The following is a 25,436-nucleotide window of genomic DNA, read 5'->3' on the forward strand; positions in this document are numbered from 1 at the left end:
TCTGTCTTGTGTGTTTCATTTAGTTGTAGTTAGGATGTAAGATTTTTAGGTTTAGATGTGTGCACACTCTAGTTAATAGGTTTGAGTCTCATTTTAAAATGTGTCTCTTGGCTGATCACCAAAGGAAGACACATTTTAAAACGGGGCTGTGGGATGATGAAACATGCTCGTTTAGCATGTTCATAACATGTAGGTTTATCTGTGATTGCTAAGAGCTTGCATTAGCTCTCGTTTGACTTCACTAAACTGACTATTAACTATTTCCCAAACTGTACCGCAGAGGTAAACGGATGGTCCTTCCTTCCGCGAGTCTTTTATCTCCTTGACTTGACGTCTTTGTTGTTGTTATGACCTGAAGAAAAGAAAGAAAGATGGAGTCGCCTCTACTCGGAGTAGCATTTTTGAATTATCGATGGGTTTTTATCAGGTTTAAACTCCGCCTGTATTCATATTCTGATTTTTAATTGATCAGCTTCAACCTCAGGTAATGTGAGCCTGTGTTTTCGCTTTTATTTTATGTTTATCTTGTGGCTGTTTTAAGTGCCTCGTAATCACGACTGACTGATATACGTCTTTGCCCCGCGATATGAATGGGTGTGTGTTTGCGGGCATTATTGTGGTGGTGGTGACGAGGTAACTGGGTCTCTACGAGAACTGTCATCATGTGCACGACATTATACTTCTTTATTGCCACCAAATGTTACTAGGCTCTGGGTGTCGACACGGAGATACGTCGTACCCAGTACCTGTGTTGGTGGGCTTGTACGTGGGCCGTGGGTCCATATCGTCCTGCTTATATATATATTTTTGCAGTGTGCACGTTTCTACGTCGTGTGCGGGAACTTACTTATGGCCAGGTGAGTCATACTACATGTGTTTGCGATCTGTTTTGAAAAGAGGTTATTGATCTTATTGTTACCCGATATCGACAATGCCTGAATGTCTGTGTGTATGTGTGAGAGCGAGCGAGGGGCTAAATGGATGTCGTATCGGTCAGTTAATTTATGTTCCTTTTCATTCATTCCTCGTACACTTGTTTTTCACTTCGAGTGCTGTGTTTATTATTTTTATCTTGGTCTATTTTATGACCGTTTTGCTCGTTCTTATGGCCGCCATTTTGTTTCATTTCAATTCGCGTGATGCGCACACCCGCTTTATTTTCTTTGCCTTTTGTGTGCTCTTTGGTACAGAGATACTGCACTCCTGGCCATCTCGATACCTTCATTGCCTTCATGTAACTATTTGTCGCTCTACTCCGAGAGGGCTGCGTGATCTTTTATCCTTGTGATGGTCATTGTTGATGCCGTAATAATGATGGAGGTTTGAGTAATGTTTGGAAAATATAATGTGAACTGCTTCGCGGAAAGAAATGACCAAAATAAGTCTGTGAGGATCCTTCCTGTTGTAGGTGTTTAAAGATGTTGTGAAAATATCAATTAAGCCGTGAGCACGTCTCAAGGTATTGTTTATCCATATGTTTATGGTATGTTGTGCTCAAAAGCTACTAACCTGAAGGACGAAAGCACGTATGTAATAATGTTTCAATTTTTTTGGTGGCTTCCTTTTTTGCATTTACGTTTTATCTTAATAAACCCTCATTTAATTTAATTTGATTTTTTATTGCTGGTAGTTAGTTGTCTTTCCTTGTCATGAATTATTATTATTATTATTATTATTATTATTATTATTATTATTAATCAAAGTCTTCAGTTCGAGGCTGTTATCTACCTCTCCTGATCGGAGTCCACGTCCTCGAATCTCCCGTCGGATGTGTTTTTTCGTTTTGGGTCCGGTGCAGCCCCATCACCCTGAGTAAACTCACAGCCACTTTACAAAAATGTACAACATCCACACCTGGTCCAGATTACCTTAATTACAAGATGATAAAAGCCCTCCCCAATGAGGCCTTACGAGAACTTGTTAACCACTAAACCACGTCCTACATACGTCCACCCCTCCAGACGACTGGAATAAATTTTTCCTAGTACCTGTTTCCAAACCACGCCTATCGTTGAACGATCCCAAGAATATTCGAGGAATAGTATTAGCATCTTGCACATGCAAAAACATTTTTTAAAATAATGCTTCAACTTTTTTTATGGTACTTAGAATACCATTCATTAGTTCCCAAACAGCAATATGCGTATTTTAAAGGTCGCAGTTCATATAATGCTATTAATATCCTTATAACCGACATATTGCTTGCTAAAACACGCAAATACCATACAGTTGCCATTTTCCTTGATATACGTGGGGTGTTTGATTCAGTCCCGTTACTTATGTTATGGGCCTCCTTATCATCCAAAGGCATTCCTACTTGTTTCATCAAACTACTGCGAAACCTCCTTACATACAGAACGCTCATAATAACATACCCCTAATCTCCACTTCTTTCACGTCAGGCTACGAATGGAATTCCTCAGGGTGATATTTTTAGTGGCATATTATTTGTATTGTATCTCGCAGACCTAGAACAACTTTTACTACAACATACCCGTATCCTACTCTATGCTGATGATATAGTCATTTATACATCAGAGAGTGATATTGATAGTGCTCGTAATTCTATTACTAAAATAATCCTTGAAGTACAGAATTGGCTTTGTGCCCATGGTTTATCACTATCTCCACCTATGTGTTCAGCACTCATTTTTACGCATAAACGGGTCTACAACGCAGAACCTCTAACAGTGGCTTCATATAAGTTACCGATAAACACACATCATAAATATCTAGGTATCATCCTAGATAACAAACTAAATTTATCTAAACATGTCCAATATCTCAGAAATACCGCTGCTAATTATATAAAACTGCTCAAAGCTATTGCACGACGGTCATGGGGGGGGGGGGAGGTCGGGGGGCGGGGGCGATCCTACAACAGCCAAGTCAGTGTTCTGCGCTACAATTCGTTCACGCCTAGATTATTGCGCACATATCATTGATATTGTCAATCCCTCATCACTTAATATGCAAAAAACTATTCAACACCAAGCATTACCATCTACACCGACGAATGCTTTGCAAGTTCAAACGGGAGAACCACCACTCCATATTCACCGACAATACCTTGCTTCCAAGTACCTACTGCGACCTTTAATAAAAGTTTCTAATCCTATTGTCCCGAAACTGCAACTACTGTATGAACGATACAATTCTTCTAACATGCGAGATAAACGAACCCCTGCTCTTAATAGTTGTATTTCAACAAGTATCGGCACTACAAACAAATCTCATACGGAGTGCAGCCCTCCCTCCTTATACAGTATCGCATGACGTAGTCCAATACTACCCAGCAACTATAATAGCTACTCCTGCTAGTTTTGCTATGATACCGTTTAGGATATCTACTTTTTCATCAACCTCTAAAAAACTTCGAATATCATATACTAATATTGGTCATAATTTCTATACCGATGGCTTTAAGAATGTCTGTGGAATAGGTGCTGCGTTTTATTATGAACGAAATCAGCACATTGAACTATACAAACTTCACCCATACTGCTCTATATTCACAGCGGAACTCATTGCAATAAGACAAACTCTACTGTATATAAAAAAAAGAATCGATTCCAAATGCCAATATCTTCACAGATTCCCTATCCGCGTTACAATCTATCAAATCCTCTAAATTCACACTTAATTTGTATGTTTATAATGTTAAGCAGCTACTATATGACTTACATAATTATGGTGTACAGATTACGATTATATGGATTCCGGTACACAAAAACATTCCAAGTAACGAAAAAGCGGATAAAGCTACCAAAGAAGCTTCACTCTCACCACCCCTCCAATGACATTTATGACTCCAGTAACTTATTTAATTCCAATACTAAAGGGAAATCAAACATCATTACGGCAACAGTTCTGGAATGAAACCGCTGGTATAAAAGGGAAATTCTATCACAGAATCCAACCCTCTCTGCCTACTAAACACTGGTATCAATGAACAACATACACACGACGACATATAATCAATATTATTTGGCTACGGTTCAACCATGCTCTTACACCCCTGTATAAATATCGTTTCAACATTACCAACCAGCCAATATATCAATGTGGTTCAACTGAGGCGGATTCAAATCATCTCATTTTACAATGCCCGTTATATAATCCTTCTCGAACACGTTTCCTTACAAGCCTAATACGTTTACGACTCCCTCTTCCAACAAGGGTTGATTGTATTGTATATAACCCGACCCCAGAGATAATATACACATTAAGTTAAATAGATTTCCGGATGATGCTAAAATCAAAAAGTAATTCCAACAGTTTAACTTTCTTGTTAATAGTTGTATCATTAACAACTTATCACTTCTAATTTGTCTTCTCTGCCTATTCTAGATTTGTTTCGGTTCGTTTACTTGATATATAGCTACTGCAGCTACTGCGACCCTTGTTTGTACTACTACTGTCATTTGTCCGTTCTATCACATGTGTTTTGATGCGTTGTTCTTTTGTTAACCTGACTAAAATTCATTAGGTAAGGATTAGGGTATCACGTTCGTAATAACACACGTTTCTGGTACTTTTACATATTCCTTGAGCAATACCTACATCTCAACCCTCTGATTTGTGTTATCCCCTCCTCAAAACTATCTCTTTTAGTTGTTGATATATCATATATGTTCTTCCGAATTGTAGATCCGGTCACGTTCGTAATGTAGCAATACGCCAAGATGGATCACTTCGGCGTGAAGAATTAGTACCTTGTGCCACGTGCTTACTCGTAGTGTGATTCTCTCGTATGCAGATTTTCCCTCCTGTTAGTGATCAACATGTTCACGTACTTTCTACATAGTTGCATTAATCCCTCATATTAATGTGTGATCCCTATACGGTACTTACCAAGAAGTTTACAGTTTTTCATAGATATGCAAATTGTGAGATAAAGTTTTATTAATCATCATAAATCGTGGTTAATAGTATCGTGAAGTGTTTCATTCGAAAAGTATTGGAACTGGGTGTCAGTCAAATACCAAGCCCAACCAAATATCAAGGAGTAGAAGGAGAAGAAGACTGAATCACAGGTGAAAGTCACAGATACGCCGGATACAAATATTCTGAGTCTCTGAATTCGAATTGCAACGGAGCATTCGCTTTGCAACGGAGAGTAATAATAAGTCGCCTGGGTATAGCAGCGGGATTGTTACGACAACGATTTTGTCACAGACTTGGCTGGCGAAAACCCCCTTCACCCCGTGTCTCAGTGGACCTATGCATTCTTCTGATCTTCGAACAGTAAATATCGCTATCCGTTCCAGTAGATAACTGTCGTAAGTTCAAATAAGATTTCTTATATACACTTTTTCCCAATAGGTTCATTACTATCACGCGAAGCCCATCAAATTATCAAGACAAGACAATAGGTTCATTACATTAATTCAGGTACAAGTCCTATACTTAACACAAAGAAATTTGTTATTTTTCAAGGGGAAATGAATTGTAAAATTGCATTATGTGATTTTATTTAGCTATTTTTACACCTTTAAAACGGTCTTCTAGAAAGTCAGCATTTTTGAGTTGCGACACTTTTTTTTTTACTGAAGGAGTGAAGTTTCCATCAGGTGTTGAGGTTACGTAATTAGTATCGATTCTTGTCGCGATGATGCTCTTGTTTTATACATGTTATTAATTCTGTTTGAATTTGTTTCTTAAGAAGAGAGATTTCTCCAGCTCATTAAAATACTAAACGTATATTTTTTTCCCCGCATGTTTTCCTCTGATTTGCAGGTTATATTACCTCAAAGACTACCCTCCCGGTAGTGCAAATCAATTGAGATTTTCCGCCTTATTCGCTACTCCCTGGAAACCGCTGTTTAAGAGATCATAATTTTTCGCCCTGAGGCTCTCATCTATTTGTCCCTAACAACAATCACCTCATCCTCGTGCAATCATAAGCTAAAATAAAGAGAAGATGTCGCCGCTTCCTGATTAGTCAAAATTCTCCTAGCACAGTTTTCTTTCGAACTGGGCGACTTGCTAATATCATCAATCAGATGCAATTGCTGGTTGGAGAAGTAAGGAAAGTCTTATCCTACAACAGTGGTTCTCAACGGGTGTGCTTCACAACTTCCGGGTATCTATGATATTTCTGGTAACAATAAGTTTATGTGTAAACCAGTTTGGTGCAAGGGATCTTGGGTGTATTCCCTGCCTTCATTGGCTTTTTGCTCTCGCTCAGGGAACTGGGTCTTCGTGGCGTCTCTAATCTTGGATTTCATCCGAGATTAGGCCGCATCCTCGCAGATGCACAGGTTGCTCATGGATGTCAACTCAAAAGACCTGCCCCAAGGCTCTCCAGAGGCCACATTTAATTATTATTAGTGTCCTCTATTGAGCAGGGCTGGCCATACCTTATGAGGTGAAGTGCTGCTGCACATTGTCTATTTAAAAAATAAATTACTTTAATATTATTATCCACAATCAAATACAGTGCATTGAAAAAGATGTCAGCCAAAGAACAGGAAATGATTCAACTCCGCTCACATAGTTGTGCGCTCCACGCCGGGTGCTGTGCAAATCACAGCTCAGCGAGAGTTTGTAAGCTTTTTGCGAGGAAACAGGAACTCGGCATTTTGCGCATGCGTGTCCAGCTTCTCTGATGTGCTGTGGAAACAACAGCCAAGATATTACTTCACAGGATTCGTTCAACCGCAGAGAGGCAGCACTGGTCACATTTGCATTTCAACCGAAATGAGACCCTCTTGACTGAGCGGTAGTATTTAAGAGGGGATTGCTCAAGGCAAACGGGAATACAAAATACTGTAGAGGAAGCCATTAGCTGTTCCTGCCAGGTCCTTTATTACTTCCAACTTGCCTATTCCATAGTCACATTCGTGAATCGATGAACTGTGCAAATTGCACTTTTTACGTTGTCAAAATAAGGACAGGATGTTGTGATTTATTTTAATTACAAAATGTCTAGTTTATAAATTTCACTATTACAATATAAAATGTAATTTTGCATTATGATGTTGCTGGTTTTATTTAATTGATTTTGGTAACATTGAGAAGTTCTATATTTGCACGCTCACACAAAGTTTTTCTGAGTTTGCGAATATTTTGTCATTGCAGGTGTTATTGTGTGTTTAATTAGTTTTGTATGAGGAATGTGTATATGTGTTGGGGTTATTTGCATATTTGTTCAGTATGGCCTATTGAAAACCGCATATGTTTCTAAATATGTTTTGGAGGAAGGATGGGTTATAGCACACAACTGATTTTTTGCACCAGCTGCCACTGCTATTTTGTTGTGCCTGTTTCCTCGCAAAAAGCTTACAAACTCTCGCTGAGCGTGGAGCGCACAACTATGTGAGGGGAGTTGAATCATTTCCTGTTCTTTGGCTGACATCTTGTAGTTTAGCAGCTTTGTTCATGCACACCAGTATAGGATAAGGTACTTTTCATAATTTCAGTCACTATTTTAAAAACATTGAGCAACATGAACAACTGGTAGACTGCAGAAATGCAATGTACATACCGTATTTCAGGTTGTAATGGGCTAGGAATCTAGATAATAACCAAAAATATATACCTTATCTTCAAAGTGGCTAAATTTCAGTTCCTGCAACAATTTTTCAGCGTAGACATCTAAGCACAATTGCACTGTCATATGTTTCTTTCTCACCGACTTCTCGCGAAGGTTGTGATTGTGCGGTGCACAGGGCTGCCAACTCATGACAAAACTATTGGTCTGGATTGGTTAGGTCTGGCTAGTGACAAAACCATTGGTCTGGATTGGTTAAGTCTGGCTAGTGACAAAACCATTGAACTGGGATCAAGCAAAGGGGGTTTTAGGGCGTAAGCCCCCAGGTTAGAGCCACGAAGCGGCATTAGGTCTCTAGCATTTGGTACAGTGAGAACAGCACATTCAAAATGCTGAAGTAATTCATTATGCCTCCTGGAGACATATAGCCTATTGGTCTGACTACATTGTTTTGTTCCACATTGCATTTAGTTGTGTTTTTGTTGCATGCGGGTTGATAATGGAATGCATTTCACTTCATTGCTGGGAATGACGTCATATTTGATTGTATCTCAGCCATTGGAAATGCCTTAGTGTGCTTGAGCAATGAATAATGGCGTGTGATAAATTATGTTAGATTATAAAAGTAAATGTATTTCTGGGGGACGGAGTGTGAGGCCCTGGCTGTTGGAGTGAACACGTCTCTCCATATAAGATTTGTAACATTTCAAATGCCTTATGATGCTACAAATCTTATGTTACACATACTGAATTTCTACCTTCTAAGTTACCATATGTATGGTCCCCTATTGGGGTGACATACGGTTATTTAGTGGGCAGTGGGGCATATTTTTCTTTGTTGTTGTGGCACATTGTCGTCTGTGTTGAGTGGTTTGTTTACATGCTATTCAAAGTTTCCTTGTACTTTACACTTGTGTGATAAGATTTGAATTCAAGTTATATTTGGGAATGGAAGTCTACATACACCCCATTATTTCATAATTTCTTGGCAGACCCTTACTGAATATTGATTGTTTCGATATCTGCACATGTGATGTCCTTCCAGTCAGTAAATACTTCTGCCCTTGAACTAAGAGCATTCACTGTAAACATACACAACCTTACAAGTCGTACTGAGCTAGGAACAAAAGTCAACACACACTTAAAGAGTCAATTGCAGGTACCATCCGAGTTTTTATTCTACAACTATGTTATCGAGTTGGATGTTTTATTCACAAATGTGTTCCAAAAGAACTGAAATACCAGGAGGACGTTATAACTGAAATTCATGCAAAGGGGTTTTCGTTGTGAAGTATTGGTGAGATAGTGAAAAGAAGCTATTCAAGTGATCAGGGGCCTGTTTCATAAAGCTACAAGTCTACAAGTGTACAGGTTGTAGTTACAGGTAGGAAATTTTTGTTTCATAAACAAAATTTCTACAATTGTAAGTTTGCTACATTTCAATACAAGTCTTACGAGTCAGCTGATTTCTGTGAGATAGCCAAGTGGAGCCAAACATGAGTAGTTCTATACAACAAATTGCAAAGAACATTTTAATCCTGAATGAAATCAGGGATGCGAAGAAATTTTGTTAGGAGCTTTCTCTCCTTCACTCACGAAAGAAGGTAAGTTGGAGAGTGGAGGAATATTCATAATATCATCTTATCTCTGGATCTTATGACAGACAATGTAGATTTTACATATTGGAGATGTCTTGCAGAATTTAAAGAAGACCACTGTTATAAGTACTAAAACATATATCGTCACATAGGCCTACATCCTTATCACTTAAATTTTTTGGTTAGGTTATCATGGTATACAACTTTGTACATAATAATTTTATAATATTCTGCAGTACATAGTCAAAATCTGATTCATCATTTTCATTTCCAACAGGTTCTATGTTCATCATATTCTGACCTTGAAGTTCTCTTGATATATTACAAAGTGTAACACAACAAATAAAAATATTAGCTGCAAAAATATGGTTAACTCTAAGATGATTGACACAAGGAAATTTCTCTTTTAAGATCCCAGTGGCATTTTCAATTATACGTCTTGTTGACCTATGAGATTTATTAAACCACATAACTGCAGGGTGATTTATATTATCTAAGACGGGTGTAATGAGCCATTCTTCAAGTGGTTACTCTGAATCTCCAAGAAGAATAGCACTTGGAATTGGACACCAACCAGCATCAAAGCATTGAGAAAGAGTGCTGTTTCTTGGTATGCATGTTCCATCAATATGTCCACATACTTGAGGAATACAACCAATAGCACAGAACTCTTGAACTATGTGGCCAGTTTCCTCTGGTCAGTCAACAACTGTGGGAAACTTGACAATATTCACTGCATTTACAACTGCTGTAAGTAACTGTTGTAGCGTGCTTGCCTCTTACCCGGATGCCCCAGGTTCGATTCCCGGCCAGGTCAGGGATTTTTACCTCGACCTGGGTGCTGGTTCAAGGTCCACTCAGCCTACGTGATTAGAATTGAGGAGCTATCTGCCGGTGAGATAGCGGCCCCGGTATAGAAAGCCAAGAATAACGGCTGAGAGGATTCTTCGTGCTGACCAACGACACGTCGTAATCTGCAGGCCTTCGGGCTGAGCAGCGGTCACTTGGTAGGGCAAGGCCCTTCAAGGGCTGTAGTGCCAAGAGGTTTGGTATTAACGTTATTAACTAACCTTATCAACGGAACGAATGGCAAGACATCGTTCTTTTGTGAAACGAAAGGAAAGTTAGGAACAAGAATGAACATACACTCACAATTTGTCACCCTCATATGAGGTTCAGTACTTCATGTTCCATGTTTTGCAGCTATCACAGCTTCCAAACCCCAGGGCATTGATTCCACTGGGTTTGTGATGATTTTTTATGAAATTTTACTCTATTCTGTTCTTGTAACAGGTTTCAAATAGTCCTTCCTCTTAATGAAATATTTCCTAATCCTCTTACGAAGTCTTTTCCAAAGGTGTTCAATGGGGTTAATGTTGGGGGACTGGGGAGGTGAATGCAACTGCCTGTAAATATTGTAAAGCTGCCATTCTTTCACTATTATAGCAGTATATTTAGGGTCGTTGTCTTGTTGAAAGACTCGGTCATTTCCTAGCTCCAGTTTTTCAGCACACTGTTTCAGATTTTCCTTTAATACATCCAGATACTGCCATTTATCTATTTTTATTTTTACTAAGGACAAAATTTAGGGGCAAAAGATCTCTATAGGTTGATGCCCCGAACAAATAACATTAAAAAAAAAAAAAATTGCTTATCCAAGCACTGGACATGCAGGCCCAAACAAGAATGTTTCCACCTCCATATTTCACTGACGGAAGATTTTTCTTCTGGAGGCTTTCTGCGAACTTTCTCCATTCATCACACTGAAATAAATTGAACTTAGTCTTGTCTGTCAAGAGAATGTTAGTTGCACGTTGAAGTTGATTACCTGCCTCTTGTAGGAGTGACTCCAGTTTTACTGAACTCATTCTAAAACTTTCGTTGTAATCATAAAAGCCTGTGAAAACCATGTTAACCCTACTTCTGAAAGTTCTTTTACGTCTTTGTCCACCCCCTATTATATCTTCATCACCATCACTACTACTATATAGGCCTAACAATTCCATGTTCCACATGAAAATTAACACAAAGCTTGAAAATTAATTGACTATTGAGTATTTAACAGCAAATTAAACAGACTTGTATTCAACCTAACATGTCTCAAACAACTTGTAAGAAAATTGTATTTTCTTCAAGTTCTTGTAACCTACAAGTATCTTTATGAAACACAACATGAATTTTGACTTGTTGACAATAAATTCACTTGTACCTACAAGTGCTTTTATGAAACAGGAATTAATTTTTTCCAACAACTTGTATGAAAAATTACTTGTAACTTGTGGACTTGTAGCTTTATGAAACAGGCCCCAGACAGTAATTCGAAACCATAAGGCACGAGGTGATGTACAAAATCAACCCAGAAGTGGTAGATCTTCAAATCTCTGTGATAAATGGCACAGCATTAGAACAATCAGTTCTTCACCCAATATTAGAGCTACTGAATTGGCAATGGATATTGCACAGACTAGTGGAAAGACTGTCCATCCAATTACAATAAGAACAACATTAAAAATTGTGGGTTTCTGGAAGAGATCAGCAAGAAAGGAGCCTTACATTAGTACTGCTAATGAGAAGAAGTGACTAGAATTTGAAAATTGCACAAGGATAAGAACTCCAATTATTGGAATAATGCTCTCTTGACAGACAAGACTAAGTTCAATTTATTTCAGTGTGATGAGTGTAGAAAGTTCGCAGAAAGCCTCCAGAAGAAAAATCTTTCATCAGTGAAATATGGAGGTGGAAACGTTCTTGTTTGGGCCTGCATGTCCAGTGCTTGGACAAGCAATTCTTTTTTTTTTAAATGTTATTTGTTCGGGGCATCAACCTATAGAGATCTTTTGCCCCTAAATTTTGTCCTTAGTAAAAATAAAATGGATAAATGGCAGTATCTGGATGTATTAAAGGAAAATCTGAAACAGTGTGCTGAAAAACTGGGGCTAGGAAATGACTGAGTCTTTCAACAAGACAACGACCCTAAATATACTGCTATAATAGTGAAAGAATGGCAGCTTTACAATATTTCCAGGCAGTTGCATTCACCTCCCCAGTCCCCCAACATTAACCCCATTGAACACCTTTGGAAAAGACTTCGTAAGAGGATTAGGAAATATTTCATTAAGAGGTAGGACTATTTGAAACCTGTTACAAGAACAGAATAGAGTAAAATTTCATAAAAAATCATCACAAACCCAGTGGAATCGATGCCCTGGGGTTTGGAAGTTGTGATAGCTGCAAAACATGGAGCACGAAGTACTGAACCTCAGATGAGGGTGACAAATTTTGAGTGTATGTTCATTTTTTTCCTAACATTCCTTTCGTTTCATAAAAGAACGATATCTCGCCATTCTTTCTGTTGATAAGGTTAGTTAAAAATGTTAATACCAAACCTCTTAGCACTACAGACCTTGAAGGGCCTTGTCCTACCAAGCGACCGCTGCTCAGCCCGAAGGCCTGCAGATTACAAGGTGTCGTGTGGTCAGCACGACAAATCCTCTCAGCCGTTATTCTTGGCTTTCTATACCGGGGCCGCTATCTCACCATCAGATAGCTTCTCAATTCTAATCACGTAGGCTGAGTGGACCTTGAACCAGCACTCAGGTCGAGGTAAAAATCCCTGACCTGGCCGGAAATCGAACCCGGGGCCTCTGGGTGAGAGGCAAGCACACTACCCCTACACCACGGGGCCAGCAATAACGTTAATAATGTTAGTTAATGCTATAATGTGTCTGCAAGTCTATCATTTTGTTTTATAAGTGAAGATAAGTGAAATGTTCTGTTTTGTCTATATTTACATGAAATGTTTAGGTGTACGTGGACTTGTGTTTCTGACTGTATATGTATTTCTGTGCCTAGTGAACCATGGACATAGGAGCACTGTAGTTCTATTATTATACTTTCTGAAGTGATTTAATGATAGCATTATTTTCCTTGCCACTAATTGAATTCTGATGGTAGCATAAACGAGGTGACAAACATCAGTGACATTCTCTCCTCTGTTGTGCAGAGAGAGGATTGGACACTGCACTGTATGAAGACCTTACGAGAAAACACAAAACAATGCAACAGCAGATAGTAGCAGTAGTTTTGCATGATAACTTATATAATAATAATAATAATAATAATAATAATAATAATAATAATATTATTTCTGTTGTAAATATTTGTACATATATGTACCTGTAGTTTCATAATCAAGAGGGTGACTCCTTGCTTAGGCTGAGTCAGCCCATTATGTTACCGGCACAAGCCGAGCCTTCCTAAATTGATAATAATAATAATCACATGGCGTAAGCTACTGTGTGCAGACATTTTAATTTGATGCCATTTGGCTTTCTGCTCATCAATTTCATTGTTCCATTTTAGTCTATCCTGTTACAGGGTCTCTCTTATAAACCCAGACCATCCAGCAGCGTTTCCTCTCTCTGAAACCTAAGGAGATGTATGGGAGGCACGCACATGTTTCTTGACCTTGCAAGCTGCGTGCACATATTCGACCTAGGATCAGTAGCTAGGCTGAATCTCGGCGCTTAAGATGAGACAATTCTCACTGCACCGTATTTTTATATGTAAAAGTTATCTTAATCATGAGTCAACTTGACGGTATGCGATGCGTTCGTTCAGCAATTTCAGGCAGAAGAGTTACCTTCATGAGCACAGATTCATGTAATTGTAAATATATTTGAAACTAAAGGTTCAGTGGTTAATAAAAAACATGCACACCATGACTAGTTTTAACAGAGGAAAAGCTAGATGACACTGGTGCGAATCTTGAACGGTCACCGAATAAATCACTCACGAAATTAGCACAAGAAGTAGGGATTACGGTTAATTCTGCACACAGAGCTACAAAGCTGTTACACATCAAACCATACAGGTTTTTCACGGGCCCATTGTTTAAAACCTGCTGATCCAGCCACAAGATTGAGATACTGTGAGTGGTATCTTGCATCATTGAATGATCGTTTATTGGACCCACAGCTTGTGTTTTTTTCGGATGAGGCCTGGTTCCATCTTAATGGTCATGTGAACAGTCATAACTCTTGCTATTGGAGTGCAGAAAATCCTAATGGTATTTATGAAATCTCTCATTGTGAAGGATGACACTTCCAGTATCTTTTATAAGGTAAGATTTCATACAAGACTGTATACACGCTTAAAGCAGGGCGGCTGCGCGCGACGAAAGTTAGGCTGAGGCAGCTGCTATAGCACAGAGTAAAAACACTGTGCACTTAGTTTGGATTTATTAGAGAAACACCGTAGATGGCAGAGTAATCCAAATCTCTCTTCGGTGTCTGTGGCTGAGATTTCATCAGGTAAATACCAAATGTGTCATCAGAGATCTTTTACAAGCCGACATCTTACAACATGGAGTGTCAAATAGACTCTACCGCCCTTCAAAATTCTGACTACCTCCAGGATGCAGAGATTGACACTCTACCACTGATCCGCAGAGGCAGCTGGGAAACCTGGACACAGCCCATGAGGGGTATGAACGTCCGTCACCCCACAAGGAGTGACATCGTCTTCAAAGTGTTAAAAGCAGCTGAACAACTAAGTCATAAGTCCGTGTGCTTGCATCTAAAATCAATACATGTGAGGAAACCCATCTGCTTATTGCCATTTCTTAAGCATCTGTTTCTTGGCTCAGACCAGTGCAGAGTGTAGCTTCCACCTAAGTCCCATTCTCATCTACAATATGGAAGTGGCTGGGGTATGAGTAGTGCTGAGTATTGACACACGTGTGTCTGAGTGTTACGAAAGATGTTTCTCATAGGCCAATCATGCTGCAATAACAGTTTCTGGCAAGTGAGGAAAGCAATGGCAGACTGTTTTGCTCATCTTGCATAGTATGCCTCATTTTGGCAACATATTTTGTGGTTTTCCTATAACCTGTGGCACAGTTAAAGAAAATTATTTTGTTTTGAACTTAGTGTCTTGCAAATACCATCAACCAGATGCAACTGTACTATGCAGAAGTTGGTGAGCGAATGTCACAAGTGGTGTCCTAAAACAGTGGTCCTCAACAGTTGTACCTCACAACTTCTGAGGCTCAGTGATGTTTCTAGTAACAGTAAATTTGACACAAGATCTGCTAGGTGTACTTCGATCTCAATTTCAGTTTGTGTATAATCTGGCTCTTTGGCTAATTGGTTAGCATGCTGACTTTTGGGTGAAGGGATCTTAAATGGGATTCCCTGCCAGATGAGGATTTTAGCCATCAATGGCTATTTCTTCATGGCACTTTTAATATTAGATTTCATCCAAAGTAAGACCTCATCCTCACAGATACATGTCATAAAATTCATACATGTTTCAAACCTATTTGTCGGTCATATTCAGTGAAAAGAAATTTTCAGCTTTACATTTTTTAAACATACAAGTGTTACAATTTTATTTTCTGTTTAGGTAAAATCTTTAAAAACACAGTGCAAAAACTGTTGGGCTTATTATAAAAAATTTAAAAACTTATCGTTTAAAATGGTGCGATTAAAAAATATTCAGTCTTTTGATGTATAAGGCCATGGTATTGTTTTTTGAAACTAATAAGTATGGTTGTCTATAGTTTTAATGTTCTGACTTTTTTTTCCAATCCAGGATTGAAAATTCTAAATGTACATATACTGTGCTACATGAAAACATAGTCCATTAAGATCTTATACAGTGTGGTAAAATAGCATAAAATAGAGTTTTGTTTTGAGCATAAAATTGCATTAAACTTAAATTTATTCTTCTTAGTGTGAAGTAAAATGAATCTTGAGATTTTTCTTGATGATAAAAGCGTCAGAAGGTGAAAGGAGGCTTCAGATGCACATGTTCTCCATGGGCGTCATCTCAAAAGATTTGCCCCTGGGCTCTCTGGAGACTACATGCCATTATCATTAGTGTCCAAAAGTCAAGTTTGAGTGTAAGATATTTTGTTTTATATCTGTTATTTTCTTATTTTGTATTTTTAGAATCTTGAAAGATATGGAAGAACTTAACTTCATCAAATGTGAGCCAGGTGGGCTGTCGGATACCGAGGAGACTTGTGATTCGGTAAGTGGTGTATCGTTAACCGTACACTTTCAGACATTAATTTTACTGATAAATATGTGTAACGTAAATAAACAAACAAATGATAAATTAAATGATATATGAGGGATCCGAAGGCACAACTGGCAATTTCCACTTTCTGGTGGAAATGAGTTAAAGTATGGATAGCATTCTACAAGGTAAATGCCATCCATGACAAAATTGTTGAGTTGCATAAACAACAAAATCTTCCTCAAATATAATGTTAAACATTGTGGTTAGTTGCAAAGTCAGCAATCTCCATGCAACTTTTATTATAATTTGGATCCACCTTATTCAATACATGGTTTAAGACTCGCAAGTCTCGGACTTGTAGAAAATATGGACTTAGAGACAGTATAATCGTAACACAGTTTTAAGTTGTTAATATGGTTTTAAATTGTGTTCAATTTGACGTAGATGAACTTATGTGATTGCTAATTTTTCCAAAACCTATATCAGCTGATGATGACACAGAGGGGCGTCAAAACTAGTTCTGATTGAAATCTATGTTGTAATTTCATCTAAACAACATTTTTTAAGTATTGAATAAGGTGGATCCAAATTAAAATAAAACTTGTTATCTTGGTTCAATACGGACAATCAGTGAAGTTTTATTAATTTAATCTCCATGCAGCTTGGAGTTGTAGGAATGGCAGTCTTCATGTTGGTCACTCACAAGTTAGCTAGATGTCAAGAGACTGATCATTTACAACACCATTTCAAATTTAAATTTACTAAGAGTTCTGCTCTAACAAGAGCTGAAACAAATCCAACGATTAGTGTGCAAGTGCGAGGAGAGCCTCATTATCAAGTGAAAATGTTTGTAAAGTTGGCAAAAATACAAAAATGATTAATCCCACTGTAATTGAAAGTGGTGTCAACTCGTGGACTAAACTTTATGGCAATCAGTGGAAAACGTTTGGTAGCCTCCGGTTTTACACATATTTGTTGGAGAACGAGGAAGACATTATTGAGGGAGAGGATGTTTTTGTAGAAGCAGATGATTTGATGGTTTAGGTATTTTCTTTACGTGATTAAGCACAGTTAATGTACACTGAACTCTTATTCAATCATGATTTCCTGTTATTTCACATGCAATTATGGCAATCTCCTAAGAATGTTTGATGCAGAAGTGGAAATCTCTGCTTGTTAGGTGCAAAACTGTCAGTCGCCAATTTTAACCATAGAACTGGCAACTGTTGAATATTGGACATGTCTGTATTTCATCACGATTTCCTCAGTTCTTCAACAGACATGATAGTCTACTTTTGGTCATTCTCAATGTCCATAGCAGCCATGAGTTCAGTTTCATTCATACAAACTCTTTGGGCACAAATTCACGGAAAAAGATGAGTGCAGTTTTCTGACCATCTGTTTGAGCGCCATTGCTGTAGTGTTTGTAAACAAACCGTTGAGCTCTGCTTTGCTATTCTATTTCATTTTATTTTGTAGTTTTCTGTTCGGTTAAGTTATTTACTTCTGTACATATGTTTTTATTTGATTTATTATGTAAATTTTTAATACAGAGTGTGTCTAAATGTGGCATCTTCATTACAGAAAATTTGTAATGAAGTATGGGAAAATTTGTTGGAAGATGAAAGTGATGGATCTGACTTTGAAGATATAGAGAATTACTTAATGGATTCTGAGTCAGATTTGTAATTTGTATCAGCTATTTTTTCCCATCATATATTGGAAAGTGAAGGTGATGACAAGCCTACCTACCTATTACAACAAAGTGCTCTAGGTCATACCTCCTGAGCAAGGCATGCCAATACATTTTCCCTAATATTTTCAAGAATATACCTCACAGCGTGATGAAACATTTTCTAGTGCATTACAGGTACATTGGTGACAATTTGTATATCTCAGTTTGTCTGTGAAGCGATCAAAGTTTTATTATTTTTAATTTGGAATTCCTCTTTTTGAAGAGACTGTACATTTTTCTAGTCAAAATATACATAAAATTGATAGCCAGTGTCCTTGTTAATTAAGTAATACCTGGTTGCCAGCCATTAAGGGTTTACGTAGGTACTTCCCTTCCCTGTCCCTTCACTATTGTTATTTAGTCTTGGTGTTTTCCAAATTTGTACATTCGTCATCACCAGATGTTTCATTCCAGGCTTGTGTCTATGTCATACATGTTATGTGACCCTCTTAGACTGATTCTGATAGTTCAGTCAGCTTCTGCTTCGAACGCTAGCGGTGTACCAAGTCTGTGGAGCCATCTGGTGACATATGAACGTACCATTTCCACTTCTATAGTAACGTCTAAATTTTAAAAAGTCATTGTTTAAGAAGCCTTTCTTGTGGACAGTTGAGATTTTCTTCTGATGATGCAGAGCACAGTTCTCTGCGAAAAATAAAGAATTTCACCTTATTTTCTTGACATCGCATAAGCCCAAAATCCTATTCAGTATCAGTTTGAAGTTAATTATAATTATTTTAAAACACCAGGGAAGCCTCTGTAATTGATGTACTTCAATACAGTACACTTATTCTCACTTGTTTCATTGATGTCGCATGCAATATGTTAAAACTACTTATTGACCTCACTGTTTTTCTACACATTTCAATATTCATATATCAAATTTCCAAATAAATTCTAATATACCTTCCAGTCATACACTGAAATGTTTTCTTTTTTATATTCACTTCTTTCCTCTGCTCTTTTTTATCTTCTCAAGAACTCTCTTTTACTTTTTAAAATCATTATTGTAGAGATTTGACTGTTATATGAAGTAAATCACAAAAAAGGGGTGAGTGGTGGGAGTATATTTATATATGTTCTTATAATATGAATGAGCAGAGAGTCTAACTCATTGGTTGAATGATCAGTGCTGAGGCATTCGGTTTAGAGGTTCTCAGGTTTGATTCCTGGCCAGGTCGGGGATGTTAACCATGCCTGATTAATTCTTCTGGCTCAGGGACTGGGTGTTTGACTTCGTCACAACACTTTCTTCTTCATATTCGGACAACGTACTACACTACCAACCACCACAGAAACATGCAATAGTGATTACATCTCTCCATACAGGGTTGGCACCAAGAAGGTCATCCGACTGTAAAACTGGGCCACATCTGCATGTGTGACACAGTTCGCACCTGAGACCTCACGTGTGGGAAAAAGCAGTAGAAGAGAAGAAAAAGAAGAATATGAATGATCAGAGTACAAACAAAATGCATTATTATTATTATTGAAGCAAAGCAAAGTCACCTCCGTGCAGGTCATGAAGGCCCTTGGAGGAGTGGAAGGTAAAGGCCCCCACCATTGTTAACCTCGGCATGTGATGGGGTAGAGAGGTTAGCTCTATGCCCAGCCGCCTTTGCCCCCAGGAATTAACCTGGTATTCATTTTTGGTGTAGGCTGAGTGAACCTCAGGGCCATATGCACATCCGGTAGTGGAAATCTTGTTTCTTAAATTTTACGACTTCCTGAAGGGGATTTGAACCCACGTCCTTCTGGGCAAACCGAGCACACCTTTACCGCTTCGGTCAGGCAGCCCCTAAAATTATTATGAATCAAGTTTAATTAAGATATCTTGTGGCAGTCAGCTTGCATTTGGCGGATAGTGGGTTGGAATCAATCTGTCGGCAGCCATGAAGATGGTTTACGATTTTCATACCAGGCAAATGCGGGGGTTATACCTTAACTCATTGGCATACTTTGCCGCCTGCCAGGCAGCTGCACATGCAGTGACCATTCATACACAGACGCCAGGTAGGCGGTCTACTGAGAGGTGAGCTTTCTGCAACTAGTTCAAGCCTTCCGTCCATAGATGGCATGACATGCAGTATACTGTCTGTAAGTTGAGAAGCTGCTCTGTCTCTTAAGATTGGAATGAACATCATAGATTGCATCCCGCAGCAGGCAATCCCGCTCCAAGTAGGGTGATTACCCGTTTGATAATCAGCAGAAATGGCTGGCCGTAGATGTATTACAAGGAATAAAATCAAACTTATATTATGGGATAGTCGAGTGAATTGGGCAGTGATGTAGTTTTAGAGAATTACTAGCAGTGAAAATTATAGCAGCATAACAAAAAATTCACGTGAGAATGTAACACATTTGAAAGTGACGATAATGAAGTCCATCCTGCCTACAAAAAGACAAAGGAAGATGGCTGGGAATGGAATAAAACAGGCGATGAACCATCCAAATATGATTTTATATGAAATTATGGAATAAAATCCATCATAAACAGAACCCTCCCTCCAGATCCCACCCATCTACACATTTCTCAAGATGTGATTCACAACTCTTTATTGGATAAGATAGCTGCTGAAAGAAACAGTTTTGCTGACCAATTATTAACAGGAAAAAATCCCAACTCCTCCTATATGAGTTCGCTGGGAACATTTCACAAGGCTTATAACCCTAAACCATTCCATGACTGTGTTGAAAGCAAGACAAGCAAGAAAAGTGTAATGAGATGCATGTGTGAAAGTATTTGGTGGCTTTGCATTTCCCGGAGTGTTTTAGGGTTTTTCACACCATTAAAACTTACACAGATTGTTCTTCTGGGTGCTGCACTTCATCACTTCAAAGAAGGGTATGATTAAAATTCAGTGTGTTATGGATTACAAGTATAGATCTTAGTAGCGTAAAACTGTATCTTATGCATGCCAAAATGGTATACATGCGCATGCTCAGTACATTAAAATTAGTATGTCAGTGGGTTAATTAAGGCCATATGCTGGGGCTGTACCTTAATTAAGGCCACGGCCGCTTCCTTCCAACTCCTAGGCCTTTCCTATCCCATCGTCGCCATAAGATCTATCTGTGTCGGCGCGACGTAAAGCCCCTAGCAAAAAAAAAAAATTAAGGCCATAGTCGCTACCTGCCCGATCCTTTCCTTATGTAGATTATTATAAATCACTATATTTCCACTGATATGCATGTTGGCATAATCCAGTGAGGTTTCCTATAATTCTTTTTTTTTTTTTTTTTTTTTTTTTTTTTTTTTTTTTTTTGCTAGTTGCTTTACGTCGCACCGACACAGCTAGGTCTCATGGCGACAATGGGATAGGAAAGGCCTAGGAGTTGGAAGGAAGCGGCCGTGGCCTTAATTAAGGTACAGCCCCAGCATTTGCCTGGTGTGAAAATGGGAAACCACGGAAAACCATCTTCAGGGCTGCCGACAGCGGGGCTCGAACCCAACGGTCTCCCGGATGCAAGCTCACAGCCGCGCGCCTCTACACGCACGGCCAACTCGCCCGGTCCTATAATTCTTTCAGCACTTTGAAACCTCTGCAACCCGTAATTACTTGGGTCACTGTAACTTTGAGATGCAATATTGCGTGGTGTGGAAACATGGCATCAGGTTCGAGGTCCACTCAGTCTACGTACTTACAATTGAAGAGCTCTTTGATGGTAAGATTCCGGGCTGAGTGGCTCAGATGGTTAAGGTGCTGACCTTCTAACCCCAACTTGGCAGGTTCGATCCTGGCTTAGTCCGGTGGTATTTGAAGGTGCTCAAATACAACAGCCTTGTGTCGGTAGATTTACTGGCAGGTAAAAGAACTCCTGCGGGACTAAATTCTGTAACCTCGGCATCTCTGAAGACTGTAAAAGTAGTTAGTGGGACATAAAACAAATAACATTATTATTATTTGATGGTGAGATGGCGACCCTGCCAAGTATAACAGCCAAGAGGATTCATCGACACCTTGTAATCTGCAGCCCTTCGGGCTGAGCAGTGGTCGCTTGGTAGGCTGAGGCCCTTCGGCGGTGTTGCACCATGGGGTTTAGTGTTTGGCAACATGGAATGGTGGAGTTTGAAAGTGTAGAAATAATTAAGTTGGAATAAATCAGACGATGACAGGAATGTGATGATAACATAAGGAATGAGAAAGCATGGTTCACAAGACCAAATAATGGAGGACAAAACATGCCAAAGTACATGCCTTCTTTCTCATGAAATAATTCCTCCATTACCCTGAGATTTGTGCTAAATGAATCTTTCAGCTATTGTTTTCAGTTCTTCTGCTCAAAGTTTCTGAGGCAAAGATTATCCTAGTTTTCATTGCATTGTGAATCAACCCAGGCAAATACAAGAACGCCACTTTCATTTTGTATAAAATATGTAAAATCATGTCTTCATTAGTATACTATAAGGTAAAAATATATATTTATTTTCAAAAGACATCAGTTCACACGCTATGAATGACCAGAAGGATCCTAAATTAAAAAATTTAGACAATGATAAGCAAAAATAAGGAAAATATTGTAAAAAGAAAAGAAGGCACTAAATGGTTTTTCATTTAGAAGTAGTATAAGTGATGATTTCAAATAAACACTGAATCTTCTAAAATGTCCACTATAATTTTTTTCCACAGTCGTATGCTGTCAATAAATGTACAAGGGGTTGTCAAGGAAAAAATCGGGATGATTTTATTACAGCAAAATATTGGCTGCCTTTATTGAAATTCACTTACAGACCTTCAAAATATTGTCCCTCAAAACACAGTGCAACAGTTATAGCATTCAGTTCGCTGTTCAAAATGCTCTCTGAAGCCCTTTCTTGATTGTCTCTTGAGTATACCCAAAATTGCATTGTTTACCTCTTCATCACTTTGAAAACGGTGATCCTGAAGTTTCTTTCTCACCGCAGGAAATGGGTACAAGTGGCATGGTACTAGGTTTGGTGAATAAGGTGGATGTGGCATCACCTCATTACCCAATTCAGTTATTGTGCCTTGTGTCTTCATTGCGTGATGTGCAGGTGTGTTTTCCTGGCACAGGATCCATCCTGTTTGAACAAGGTTTGGTCATTTTTTCTGCAATTTTTCTTTTCATTGGCCCCTTTCTCGCATCACAATAGTAATAATAGTAACAGTACATTGCTTTTTCACTACATGATCGTACACAATACCCTGCTAATAAGAAAAGGTGCATGACTTTCCCTGCAGTTGCCTGAACTTTGGCCTTTTTGGGTCTTGGACTGGAAGGATGTTTTCATGGGCACTTTGCTCTTTTGCCTCTGAGTCATAATGATGGAACCAGGACTCTTCACATGTGATAACCCTGTCCAAAAAATCTGGTTCCTGCTGAAGTCTCCCCTTCCATTCTTGACATGTATTCACACATTGAGCCTTCTGTTCATCATTCATAACACGTGGCACCCACTTTGCTGAAACTTTTCTATGCCCTAGAACATTGGGTATAATGTCTTGGGCTGATCCATACAAGATGTTCATCATTTCACGAATCTGTTCAGTGCTTAAGCAGCAGTCTTTGCACAACATGACGTCAATTGTGAGCACACTGGTGTCAGTTTTTGAAGTTGAGGATCTTCCTTAAAGTGCTTTTGCTGCTGAAATACTTGCGTCTTTCCCATGGCTTCCTCTCTGTGAGCTTGCTGCAACTTGAGATCCATGAGAAGCCTGAGGCGAGTGACATGCTTCGCACTGTGTCACTCATGGTCAGACCTTTCCAGTACAACCACCTGCAAACTCCAGCATGGGATTATTGAAACACAAAAAAATCATCCTGGTTATTTTCTGACACACCTTCATAAAATACGTTATTTTGAGTGTTTACTGCTGTCCGGCTCCATGACTAAATGGTTAGCGTGCTTGCGTTTGGTCACAGGGGTCCCGGGCTCGATTCCTGGCAGGGTCGGGAATTTTAACCATAATTGGTTAATTCCGGTGGCACGGGGGCTGGGTATATATGTCGTCTTCATCATCATTTCATCCCCCATCATGACGTGCAGGTCGCCTATGGGAGTCAAATCAAAAGACCTGCACCTGGCTAGCCAAACTTGTCGTCGGACACTCGCACACTAAAAGCCTTATGCCATTTCATTTTCACTGTAAATGGTTGAAAATAATCAGAGTTAAAGTGTTGTATCAGTGAATTTTTAATTAGTCTGACTCATGATGTTTGGGAGTTGAAGAAAGCAATCGCAAGCACGTGTATTTTGAAGTACTACCTGTTTTAAAACACTCTTTCATTCATTAGACTGTTTCACCTGAGCAAACCGTTTTCGTTTCCTATGTGGGAAACAATAAGCCGTTTACTCTTACTGGAGGGAAATTTCAACCCACTCGGTAATCTCCTAAGAAGTCCATCTTTACTAGTTTTCATTCTAGTGTGCCCTGCATTTACCCATGTTTCAACATGGTAATAAATAGATCTACCCTCTTCATGGAATTTCTTAATCTGACGTAGATACTTTCTTTTCCACAACATTATTTCATTCTTTTCAGTAAGTGTCCACTGGCGATTTTGAAGCATGTAAGTGAAGTTCATAATTTTCAAAAGTCTCTGAAGAGTTGCAGAGTTGTTGAGTTTATTAAGAGTTTGTGTTTAAATTTCTTAAAAGGAAGTCATATATGTATATATATATATATATATATATATTTTTAAGGATAACGTCTTTTATAAAACCGTCTTATTTTTCACTTAGTTTTGTCGCTTTGCATTTTTTCATAGGAGTAACTGGTTTCCAATGAACGTTAAGTTCTTTTCTGGCATGGTAAATGCTGTTACATCTGCCGCTGTATGTGTTAATTCATCCAGAGCACTTCTAGGATTTTCTTAAATGAAATTTGGAAAACATAATTATCACAGGTCTTCTTGCCACTCACTAGTAGTTTTCTTTTTTTATGATTAATCACAGACTGGTCTGGTTCACAAATGGTTTACAATTGAGGAGCTAGATGCAATAACAGCGTGAGTCTACTTACGCTGTTATTGCATGAATACTGTTTTCGGATTTCCTGGCCCCTTCACTACAACCCAGTCCAGGTCTTAGTTCGTTAGGATGCCGCTAGAGGTCAGGAGTTCACTAAAACTGGTACCATGCGCTACGCTGTTATTGCATGAGGCATGCTTCACGAGTGGCACGTTAAGTTGTCGCCAGTTCTCTGGCTGGAGAAGATGTCAGCGAGTGGAAGAGAAGGTTTTGTGGTGTCACATTTAATAAAAGACTAGTTATAAGCATTTTGACCTATGTTTCTAAGAATGCCTTCGGCTAAAAGCAACAGATTCATGATACAGAAGTTTGTGTGACATTATTACCGTAATGGTGTTGTATCAGAGTCACAGTCCTACACTACTATGTGTCATTTACCTTCTTAAAGAGGAATAATAGCTTTCTCAGTTCTAATGATTTGAGGCTACATGATGTAAGAAAGTGTGGTGTAAAAGCAGACCAAAGGGTTGATGTTATTTCACTAATGAAATACTTAAAAACTGAAAATGTTGAGTGGTATGTGAAAGTCATGTCTGTGTGTAATGATTCCCTAGAGTCTGCTAATGCAGCATATGAAGATGAAACATC

The 25,436-nt window shown here is 38.7% G+C and overlaps 1 protein-coding gene across 4 annotated transcripts in view; it reads left to right on the forward strand.

Moving 5' to 3' along the window:
- Nucleotides 1-5,106: 5,106 nt before the first annotated feature.
- Nucleotides 5,107-25,436, forward strand: part of LOC136881936 (E3 SUMO-protein ligase ZBED1) — a 123,757-nt gene continuing 103,427 nt past the window's right edge. For 2 of the 4 annotated variants that reach the window (XM_067154396.2, XM_067154393.2), the window contains exons 1-2: nucleotides 5,107-5,282; nucleotides 16,047-16,128. In XM_067154396.2, coding sequence (XP_067010497.2) covers nucleotides 16,060-16,128 — 69 coding nt within the window. In that variant the 5' untranslated portion in view covers nucleotides 5,107-5,282; nucleotides 16,047-16,059. Of the gene's footprint in view, nucleotides 5,395-8,790; nucleotides 8,880-16,046; nucleotides 16,129-25,436 lie in introns of those variants that run through there. The other 2 variants (XM_067154394.2, XM_067154395.2) reach the window with 2 other exon arrangements.

The sequence above is a fragment of the Anabrus simplex genome, chromosome 10 (genome assembly GCF_040414725.1).
Source record: "Anabrus simplex isolate iqAnaSimp1 chromosome 10, ASM4041472v1, whole genome shotgun sequence".
Classification (NCBI taxonomy): domain Eukaryota; kingdom Metazoa; phylum Arthropoda; class Insecta; order Orthoptera; family Tettigoniidae; genus Anabrus; species Anabrus simplex.